We start from the raw sequence: 11,821 nt of genomic DNA on the forward strand, positions 1-11,821 counted from the left end.
AAAAATGATTGGTTAAATGGAACGTTGTTGCAGTATTAATGAATGCTAGGTTTGATAGATGGCGCTGTATTAGATAACCTAACTTATACGACAAAGTACAATGCACTTGTGCTCACGTACATACATAGTACACGTGCATTTCATTCATGTTTTGAAATTAAGCGAATAGTATTGTAATAATAATTTCAATATATACGTGAAATCTTTTCTTATTTTATTTTATTGAATGAACAAAAATGTTTACTGAACCAAAATTGACCAATACTTCTCCAAATTTTGGAATACCACCAGATAAACAAAATCCTGTAAGTTTATTTATTTTTTAATATTTCAAATAATTGCATATATAAATAAAAATATCTTTTGTATGTATTTCAGTTATTACAAAATTTAGGAACTCCACATATAGATTCTTTTAATTACATGCTTGAAGATGGACTTTTTACAGCCACTAAAGATATACTACCGGTTCATTTACAACTTGCTAATGGCGATAAAATCAAATTATGGATAAATGATGTCTCCATTTATCATCCAAGTATTCCTTCAAATGTAATTGGTGTAAAAAATTATAAAATATATCCTACGGAGTGTAGACAAAGAGGTGCTACTTATAAAGGAAAAATAGCAATTCAGTTAGGATGGTCTGTAAATGGTAACGAAGGAGAAATGCTAGAAAAGGATTTAGGGTATATCCCGATTATGGTTAAAGTATACATTTTTATAATACATAATTTGTCTGTTAAAGTTGTTTGTAATAGAAAGATTACAATAATATATATTTTAGTCTAATAGATGTCATCTTAATAACATGAATCCGAGTGAATTAATTGCTCATAATGAACACGAACAAGAATGGGGTGGTTATTTTATAATTAAAGGACACGAACGACTCATACGGATGCTATTAATGTCCAGAAGAAATTATCCTATTGCAATTCGAAGATCTGGATGGAAAGCTCGCGGTGCACAGTTTAGTGATCTTGGATTACTTTTAAGAAGTGTTCGAGATGATAATACTTCATCAGTAAGCGCATTATTGTTGATGTTATTTAATTTTTCTACTTGTATTCTAATTATTGTTATTTTTACTTTGCAGAATAATACATTGCATTATGTTACCAATGGATCTGTCAAATTAATGTTTGTCCACAGGAAAACTTTATACTACATACCTCTTATTTTAATGCTAAAGTGTTTAGTCGATGTTTCGGATATTTTTATTTATAATGCTTTAATGGCTGGTTGCGAAGATGATTTGCATTATAGAGGATGTATTTTAAATATGTTACATGCAGTACATAGTGAAGATTTACATACACATGAACAATGTAAAGTATATATAGGAAAGATGTTTCGAGTTAAATTTTTTGAATTATCTCAAGATGCAAGTGATATAGAAATTTGTGATTTCATTATTAAGTAATTATTGTTTTAATAAATTGTTTGCTTATTTATTGATGATTGTTTTATCATCGCTTATACATTATTATTATATTACAGGCACTGCGTTACCATACATTTGGATGATCCATTCGATAAATTTTATTTACTCGTATTTATGACGAAAAAACTTTTTGCTGTTGCTAATAATAAGTGTGGCGTAGAGGGTGCCGATTCTGTAATGATGCAAGAATGCTTATTAGGTGGTCATTTATATTTACAAGTGTTAAAGGAAAAGTTATATGGATGGCTTTCAAATCTTAAGAATTTAATTATTAAACGTGCCAGAATTAATGGCTGTAATTATATTTTAACAATACGTAAGTATATTAATATTGATGTACTATTTATTTCAAATACTTCTAATATATATAAAATATAATTCTAATAATTGTGTATAACCCTAGAGGAAATGTTACATACAATGAAGTATGGAGGATCCTTCGAAACACAAATGGAAAATTTTTTGTCTACTGGAAACTTAAAGACTCCTACAGGATTAGGTTTGATGCAAACTAGTGGACTTACAATAGTTGTAGAAAATATTAACAGAATGCGTTACATGAGTCATTTTCGTGCAATCCACAGAGGTTCCTTTTTCCAAGAAATGAGAACTACAGAAGCAAGGCAACTTTTACCCGATGCTTGGGGTAATAATTTATTATATTTTTTAAATAATTTAGTATGAAATTATATTTGACATCCTTGTATAATTGTTAATCTTAATTATTCTAGGATTTATTTGTCCTGTGCATACGCCAGATGGTACACCATGTGGTTTACTTAATCACTTAACTATGAATTGCATTGTTACAAAACATCCAAATGCCAAATTAAAAGCTGCTATACCAACAGTATTATTAGATCTTGGAATGATACCTATTAATTTTGCTGATGATTGGAAAGATTCATATACTGTTATGTTGGATGGGAAACTAATTGGGCTTATCGATGATAATGCAATAAACAGAGCCGTGGATAAGTTAAGAATACTTAAGATAAAAGGCGAAGAGGTATGTAATTTTATTCAAATAATAAATAATTATATTAAATTATTTTTTTATTTATATACGAGAGGACTTAAATCTTAGGTACCTCCTACAATGGAAATAGTATTAATTCCAAAGAGAAAAGTACCAGCTCAATATCCAGGATTATTTTTATTCACTAATCCCGCACGTATGATGAGACCGGTATTGAATTTAGCTACCAAAGAAACAGAACTTATTGGAACGTTTGAACAAGTTTATATGGATATTTGTGTGGTACCAGAAGAAGCCTATGATGGTGTAAATATCTTTTTCCAATTAATTTACTTTTAATATAATTATATACTAATATTATATATATATATGTTTCTCTATTAATGTATATTTAACATTTGCAGTTAACTACTCATCAAGAATTAACAAAAACTTCGTTCTTAAGTAATTTGGCATGTCTTATTCCTATGCCAGACTGCAATCAAAGTCCAAGAAATATGTATCAGTGTCAGGTAAGTATCTTGCATACAGATAAAATACAAAAAAAAACAAAAATTATTATAAATTAGATAATGTCACAATATAATAATTTATAGATGAGTAAACAAACAATGGGTACACCATGTCACACGTGGAAACAACAATCAGAAACAAAATTGTATAGATTACAAACACCAGCAAGTCCCTTATTCAGACCAGTGCATTATGATAAAATAGATATGGACGATTTTGCCATGGGTATCAATGCAATTGTAGCTGTTGTTTCATATACAGTAAGTAATCGTAGCTGTATGGTGATCATTATAAAAATATCTATTAATTAATTTCATAATATACACATTATTTTTAGGGATATGATATGGAAGATGCAATGATTATTAACAAATCTGCTTATGAACGAGGTTTCGCTCATGGAATGGTTTATAAATCAGAATTCATTGATTTAAATGATAACAAAAGTTATTTTGCACGCGATCCGAATAAACCTTTTCTCGCAGAAAAACTAGACTCTGATGGTTTACCTATACCTGGCTGTATGATTTCAGAAAAAGATTATTATTATTGGTAAATGATTTAGAATCAATAATACTTATTGTCATAGATAAATGATATACCTAAATATGTTTTACTTATTATATTATGTTAAATTATTTATATAGTTATTATGACGCTGAACAATCTCATTATGTAACTGGAAAATACCAAGGAAAAGAAGACGTATACGTTGATACCGTAAAATTATGTGGTACTTTAAATCCTAATACTCCAAGAAGAGCCTGTATCACATTTCGTATTTTAGTTCGTATAATAATATACATTTTTTGTATTATTAAATTATTTAATATAATTATAAAAAAACATAAGTAATATTTTTACAGAGGAATCCAAGCGTTGGCGATAAATTTGCTTCAAGGGCTGGACAGAAAGGTATTTGCTCGCATAAATGGCCAGCTGAAGATTTACCATTCACCGAGTCAGGTATTATACCAGATATAGTATTCAATCCTCATGGTTTTCCAAGTCGTATGACAATAGGTAATTATGACCAAGCGTTTTAACATACATTATTTATATTTTAATAATTTATCTTTCGAACCTAAAGAAAATATTTATTGTCGTTTTTATTTAAGCTATGATGATCGAAGTAATGGCTGGAAAGTCTGCGGCTGTACATGGATTAGTGCACGATGCAACGCCATTTAGATTTGATGAGAATGAAACAGCAGTCGATTACTTTGGAAAATTATTAGAACGTGGAGGATATAATTTTTACGGTACAGAAAGAATGTACTCTGGTATAGATGGACGTGAAATGACAGTAGATATATTTTTTGGAATTGTACATTATCAAAGATTACGTCATATGGTATCAGACAAATGGCAGGTTCGTATTTTTCGATTTTTAATTATAATAATGATGTGAATTATGTGAAGAGACTATAATTTCTGTTTAAAAAACAGGTAAGAAGTACTGGTCCTATTGATGTATTAACGAGGCAACCAATTAAAGGACGACGACGTGGTGGTGGTGTCCGATTTGGAGAAATGGAACGAGACTCTTTAATATCTCATGGATGCTCATATCTTCTTCAAGATCGTCTTTTCCATTGCTCCGATAAAATAACCGTAAGTAGTGTCATTATTTTTTTATATTCTAACTCAAAAATATATTTTTTTTTTTTTTTTCAAATGTTATTTTCTAGGCTTTAATTTGTAAAAAGTGTGGAACGTTGTTAGGACCTATTATAGAATTATCAGTAAGTCCAACAGGTTTGACTGAAAGAAAACAAAAGTGTAAACTTTGTGGGGATGATACTTCTGTAGGAGAAGTTGATATTCCTTACATACTTAAATATCTTGTAACTCAATTGACTTGTTGTAATATTAATATTCAATTATCATGTACAGAAAAATGAAGAACAATTGAATATTTAACATTTTTATATATATGTATATATTTATTTTTACTAACATTCCTTAAATTTTAGAAATTTGTTTGTACTACTGTCTAGTTATATATTTGCTGCTATACAACATTTACAATTAAAGAATTTTGCATATATGTACATAATAAGATTGTCTGATTCATTAATTATTTATACGTGGAAGCAATGAATCAGATTTCACAGAATAGCAAGACAGTGGAATATTTTTTTTTCTTCCATGGACTATCTTGTTTTCTTGCAAATTATGTTTTTTTTTTTGTACATAATATTAATACACAGTGTGATATCAATCTATATAGATTATAAATTATTATATATCGTCTGAACACGTACATAATCAATATTTAGTAAAGGCGTAAGCATTTATATAATTGCTTATCCAAGAGGCTACTAACTATAACAAAATATTATTAAGCCTTAGCAGGAACTTGTGTTCCAGATTTACTTCCCGTTGTTCCAGATTTACTGCCCGTTGCTCCAGTTTCTTTTTCTAACTGTTTTCCTAAATATTCCCTATAGGCAAATGTTTATGCAATGAAATGTAATACATCTATTAAGAATTTAATTTAATTATTTCTTTTTTTCTTTTTTTTTTTTATTCTTACCAATTGTGCACCATAAGTTTTTGAACAGCAAGAAGAGCCTCATATCTTACATTTGGATCCTCATGACTCAACAATTGCATTACTCGTTGTTTACCACCCAATTGTTCAATAATACTAATAAATACAAATAGTGCATGATTTATACTATCAAATAATATAACATAAACTGTAATCAGAAATGATCACGTTAACTTACTGTTTTCCTCGTGGATAATGACGCACATACTCTCCAATATCAAAACTAGCAACGCTTAAAACAAGAGCATCTTTACTTGTTTCCAATATATGAACTAAGATTCGTAAAAGTTCATAATTCTTTTCATTTAATCTACTAGCATTTTCTCGCCAGAATTTTCCAGATTTATGAACAGGTGACCATTCGAGACGTCCAGATTTAACTTCCGTAGAATATTCATCAAATGAACTTAAATCTTGTACAGATGCTTGTAATTTATCATTCAAAAACTCTATATCATCCGTGATATCCTCGTCGTCGAATTTACGTTGCGATAGAATAGATAATTGTTTCAATACTTTACATTGAACCATTGCAATGCAATGTTCCTTGGCTACTTGACCATCCTCAACTTTTTCGATAAGATTCTGTTAAAGAATATAGTGAAATTAAGAAAATATATAATCGTTTGAATATAAATTCAATATATTTTTAAATATTAAAAAAATGAATCTTACCCTAAATACTGCGAGAATAATTCGTGTCACTTTTTCTTTAACGGAATCACTCAATATATCCGCAAGAATGGGTATAACATTAAATCTGTGCAAATAACAAATGTTATACGTAATTGAATTAATTAAACACTCATAAAAATTGTACGTATTTTATATATTTTGTATCCACGTACTTATTCATTTTTTCTGCGAGCAATGGATTAAATGTTAGTACCCATAGACAGAAAATAAGTTGATATTGTACTTGGAAGTTTACTCTGCCAGACAGAACGCTCAAAAGTGTTGAAATTCCATCAACAGAAACAAATGCAAAACGGTATTCATCTACACGCAACATCATTTGAAGACACCGTCCAACAGACTGAATATATTCATTATTCTAAACGATCAAAAAACAGATAATGGATGTAAGTTTTATATAATAATATTTGTTTGACGTACGAGATAACTAACAGCATTCAATTTACATTTAATATTATCAAAAATGAAATCATTATTTTATTCGGGTAAAAATCTAAAAAAGCAACTAAACAAACTACAAACAGAAAATTTGCTTAGTTACATAAAGATAATAAAATCAAATACTTATTCCAAATAATGAATTTGATATTTTGTCAATCGAATGAATGAAAGTCAATGTAAACTGATAGCTGTCCTGATACCTATTAATTATAATTAATTGTTAACTCAAAATTGAATTTTATTTGTGCTTTAATGAATGATTCTGCTCCCTGCACTACTTTCATATGCAATTTTTCCAAATATCAATAGTTATAATTAGTTATTACAAAACCAACCGGATTATGTAATTCGTGCAGTTCATTGGTCTCCCCTGCCTCCTCCATAGAAGTATCCTGCATTACTTCTGCATGCAAATCTGTCTCCTGAAGAGCTTCAAACTAAAACCCCATCTGATTTTGTTCATATATTCTACTCCTAACATACTAACGAATCATTTAACCCTTCACCGTATAAAAAGCAATAGAGATAATATCGTCAAATAAGTGTGAACTTAAATTATTAGATATTCATTTGATGTTAGTTTAATTAAATTCCCACATTTGTTAATTTAATTAATTTCCAAATTGTCATTCGTAACATATTTGATAAAACATATAATATATCAAATAGTATGGTTTATCAAGCATTTAGTATAAAGACAAGTAAGTTTAAAAAGGACGATTATTAAATTAGATTTTGTTTTGATTGTTCGGTTAAAATTGCTAAAACTTTAAATGCTAATAAAGTTTATGAAACATTCTTTCATAATAAGATCAGATTAATTCACAAAAGCACATTCTAATCTACGTAAGGTATTAGTAATATAAGTGCCTTGTTTATGCTCGACTATAATAAACATATTATCTAAATTAGATAGCAAAGCAAGATATCATTCAAGCAAATAATATATTAACATAAAATTAAAAAAATCATGCTTTACTAATATCCTGGAACAAATGATGAATTAAATAACAACATTTTTCTCATTTGTTTAGATTTAGATTCAATTATGTAAGTATTATTACCAAGCACTATACTTCTGAACACATAATTGAATATATTTAACAAACTTACGCTCAGTCTAAGTTGATCTTTCAGCCAAGTTAGATAAAATTGGAGATCAGTTTTTTCCATTAATTCATGACTCCAACAAGCTAACTTTGCTATAATACGAGAAGTCATATTTATTATAAAACCATCTTGCCTATTTAATAAATTAAGGAATGGTCCCCAAACTGATTCTCGTTTACGTGAAGAATGTTCTCGGAATATTTCAACGCGACTACGATCTTCCTAATAAAATTAAATATTTATTATATGCAAACATTTGAAAATAGGAATAATAACAGTTAATAGTTAAATACAGGAAATCGTACACGCGTATTATAGACAATGATATAGTTTTAAATTAAATACCTGAAGCATATCATCTATCATTGTAAGAATATACTGTGTAGTTTGTTCTTTTGAAATATGATCAAGAAGATTGAGAAAAGTCTTAGCAGCTTGGTGTGGATTTTCCTTCAGTTTTGCTTCCCGAACATTAGCATCGCTTGTATCAAAAGCTACTATGAAATCATAATCTTCTTTAGGTATCATTTGTGATCTACAAAATGAAAAGTAATACATATAAATGAAATGCATTTGAATGAAAAAACATTGAAATGCTTTTATTACAAGCTTAACCAGTTAGCTGTGATTGCTAAGTATACTTGTCATGAATAAATGATAATATTTATTAATATTATTATAATTGTAATCATCATTTTTCATTTGGATCAAAATAAAATAGGAAATGAAAATATACTTACTGTAAATATGACTGCCAATTGATTCTTTGATTTCTTATTTCAGCTGCTTGTTGCTGAAGAGTACTCGTAGCAGCCAGCATATCTGTAAACAATTAATATTTCAATATTTCAATAATTTATGTGACAAAATGAAAATATCACAAATAAGAAATAATAGAATATGTTTTGAAATCAAGGGAGTGGCATTGTCATATTAGAATGTCTATTTTATTAAGATTACTCACCAATTTTCTCGTCGGGTAACGCTGGGATAATTTCTTTAATATTTGCCCTTTCCACCATGTTTGAAGGCGATATTAAACGATGACGAATTTAATAAAAATTTTTTAAACGATTAAAATTAATGACTTTTAACTTTTATCTTCTTAAACTTTTCCAGTTGTCTCTGTGGTCACAAGACCAATATGCAGTGCCACCAACGTTATGATAAAACAGTTCAACCAGATCCACAAACTTTATAAAACCAAATATAACATATTCCTAAAATCGTAATGATTTTTTTTTTTAAGAGATTATAGTTTATTTAGAGTTTTTTATATTTTTTTAAATATCATATATTTTATAAGATGACTGTTTAAATATTTACAGGCCTAAATGAAGAACATGGATGAACATGAATGGAAATAATATTAACATATTTCAAATGATTAAACTAAAAGAAAAAACCACGTTGCAGGTATCAATATAACTCGTGATTTTTGTAAAAAGATGTTTATTCTATAAGTATTATTTGTGTGTGTATGTATAAAACTACTTTCTAACGATGTTTTTTTATTTTATTTTATTTTTCATGTATAGCCATCTCTTCACCTTATATATAGCTACCATCCTTGGAAATGCAATTTTGTTTATTTGTTTATAATTACGCGCAACCAAATCTTACTTAGTTTTCATCCTGTATAGCTAATTAATAAAACGAATTTGTTATTATCTTATAATTTTGATAACACATATGTTTCAAAATTTTTAAACAAAATCAAAAATAAACTTTCTATACAACGCTCTTTTACAGGAATCAATGAATTTGACAAAAATATAATCTTCTTTTGTTGCACATTTTCCTTTAAACAAAACATTCTATTCTCTGTAATGATAAATCTTTTCTTTTGCATTGAATAGTATAGTTAATAAAAGAAAGAAAAATAATAATAATAAAAAAAAGAGGAAAAACAAAAAAAATATTGTATGCGAGTATCTATAAAGTTATTTCTAAAGTACAATATCTTGTTTAATATTAAAATCTTTTTCTTCTGTGGTTCCTATTTCTGCAATCAATATAATAATTATATTGATATATCCAATTGAACTATAACGTCATTTCTTTTTTTATATTATCTTTCTTGTGTTTACATATATTTCACATAATGCGCGTATTTGTATAAAATAGATGTTATAGTTTATCATATCTAAGCTCTTTGACAACTGTATTATACTTCAATAATGTTATACAGCTTCATATCCCTATATTGTCACAATTGGTTAAAAGATTTCCAAGAATCTTTAAGTCTTATATAATATTAAATATAAATCTTTTTCTTTTTTTCTCCGTAGCGATTATAATCCTTGAAGAACGGAAGACTATTTATATAACATGGACATGTTTTTTTTCTTTCTCTTTCTCTCTTTCTCTCTCTCTCTCTCTCTCTCTTTCTATATATATATTCATTCATTTAGGTTTACCTAATTTGGACTATAGCCTGAATTATTTTAAATCTTTTACAAGTTATACAATATTTGTTCTTTCACGCATAAAAGAAGCACAAATGAAATTTGAAATTATCAATTAATATGAATTTCAATTATAACTATTACTTTTTATGATTAAAAAATATGGAGTCATAACTTTGTATCAAGCAATAAACATAGAAAATAGTCATTCGTTTCTTTTTCAATTTTTTTAACAGACAAATATTCATCTTTTTTTTTTTTTTTTTTTAAAGCTGAACGATCAACTTGTCATTAGATGTGCTATTTAAATTTCTTTTTTCTCTCTGTCTTCATCATGCATTTCCCATACACTCAATACCACAAAATATTATTTCTCTTCATATGTACAAAGTTACTTTCGCCGCCTTTTTCTAAATAACTAACTGTATTAGACATTTGCTTTGTCATTTGTTTTAATACCAATTCATTATGAATTGTTCAAAATACTGGCTAAGTTTTATGTATTTATGTTACCAGCTTTGTTTTAAAAATTGACATATACAAAATATTATCGTAATAAGGTTGATATAAGGTAATAAAATTACTGAATAATAATTTATAACATAGGTGGTCCAGTTATCATGAACATAATATATATATATATATGCAGATATACATTAAAAATCAGTGATTAATATTGACACTTTATCAAAATGGGAACTATATAAATAAAAAATAGAGGAAGACAGTTCATATATTCTATATTAGAAATTAAGTATTGCAAATTAACTGTATCCCTATATATATATATATATTAATTGATCCTGAGATCAAACATTGTTTTTTAGTGCTAATCATTCACCTAAATACAAATCGGGCTTTAAAGCAAATAAAATAAAACAAACAAAAACGTACAATACATCAATATGACAGTCTCATAAAATAGCAATTTCTATTCTTTTAGAAAAATTTCTCATCTCTACAAGGATCACTGATCAATTATATATATATATATTTATATATAAATATATTTCTTGGTAATTCTTTTTGCACACTACAAATTTGTCTATTTTATATTAAAATAAATATTTTTTTGATAAAACAAATTTACAAATTTACCAGAAATATATAAGATATTTTTTTTTACAATATAACAATAAAATTGTATGCTTTAAAGAGCATTTTTACAACAGTTATAACAATATCCACTTTTTGGCACATTATATATTTATATAGCGTAAAATTTGTAATATAGCATAGCAAAGTTTTAATTATATATGTATGTAAATATACATAATTTATGTATTTAATACAAAATTAAAGTTGTATTACATATATATATATATATTACAGATCTTACGCTATGTATTATTATAACGTTAAATCTGAATTTATCAGTCCATATTATGGCTGTAATAAAATACTTTAATTTGACGTTTAATTAATCATGTGTGTGAATTAATTTTGAAACAGAAAAATCTTTTGAATATGAAATATTTAATTTAAATAGTATATCTTTAAAAACTCCCGATGCATCTTTCTTTTTTTCAGTTTATATTATTTTTATTTATTTATTTAATTTCCTAGAGAAAAAAAATGTTTCATAGACTCGACAAACCGCAGTAGCAATAAGATTACCATCCTCGTTTTTGTTTTTTGTTATAAACATTTCAAATAATATATTCTTCGAG

The 11,821-nt window shown here is 27.1% G+C and overlaps 2 protein-coding genes across 3 annotated transcripts; one reads left to right on the forward strand and one right to left on the reverse strand.

Annotated features, from left to right (window-relative positions):
- The first annotated feature begins 109 nt into the window (after positions 1–109).
- LOC106785515 (DNA-directed RNA polymerase I subunit RPA2) lies at positions 110–5,223 on the forward strand. Its single transcript, XM_014746064.1, has 16 exons — positions 110–305; positions 379–711; positions 788–1,027; positions 1,100–1,422; positions 1,504–1,763; positions 1,851–2,093; positions 2,179–2,456; positions 2,535–2,732; positions 2,831–2,938; positions 3,023–3,199; positions 3,277–3,491; positions 3,587–3,725; positions 3,806–3,962; positions 4,058–4,311; positions 4,389–4,553; positions 4,631–5,223. Exons 1-16 carry the CDS (start codon positions 237–239, stop codon positions 4,841–4,843), a joined length of 3,372 nt encoding a protein of 1,123 aa, XP_014601550.1. The 5' UTR covers positions 110–236; the 3' UTR covers positions 4,844–5,223.
- Positions 5,113–8,924, reverse strand: LOC106785519 (V-type proton ATPase subunit H). 2 transcript variants are annotated; one of them, XM_014746074.1, is made up of 10 exons: positions 8,708–8,924; positions 8,484–8,565; positions 8,089–8,278; positions 7,747–7,965; positions 6,969–7,070; positions 6,345–6,550; positions 6,172–6,256; positions 5,675–6,081; positions 5,479–5,592; positions 5,113–5,386 (listed from the first exon to the last, which is right to left on the reverse strand). In XM_014746074.1, the coding sequence occupies exons 1-10, from the start codon at positions 8,763–8,765 to the stop codon at positions 5,284–5,286; spliced, it is 1,566 nt and encodes a 521-aa protein (XP_014601560.1). In that variant the 5' UTR covers positions 8,766–8,924; the 3' UTR covers positions 5,113–5,283. The 2 variants fall into 2 exon arrangements, with proteins under 2 accessions (XP_014601560.1, XP_014601561.1); XM_014746075.1 differs by lacking the exon at positions 6,969–7,070 and having other exon boundaries at positions 8,708–8,920.
- Positions 8,925–11,821: the final 2,897 nt, after the last annotated feature.

The sequence above is a fragment of the Polistes canadensis genome, unplaced genomic scaffold (genome assembly GCF_001313835.1).
Source record: "Polistes canadensis isolate GaletaPanama2010 unplaced genomic scaffold, ASM131383v1 scaffold_52, whole genome shotgun sequence".
In the NCBI taxonomy this organism is placed as follows: Eukaryota; Metazoa; Arthropoda; class Insecta; order Hymenoptera; family Vespidae; genus Polistes; species Polistes canadensis.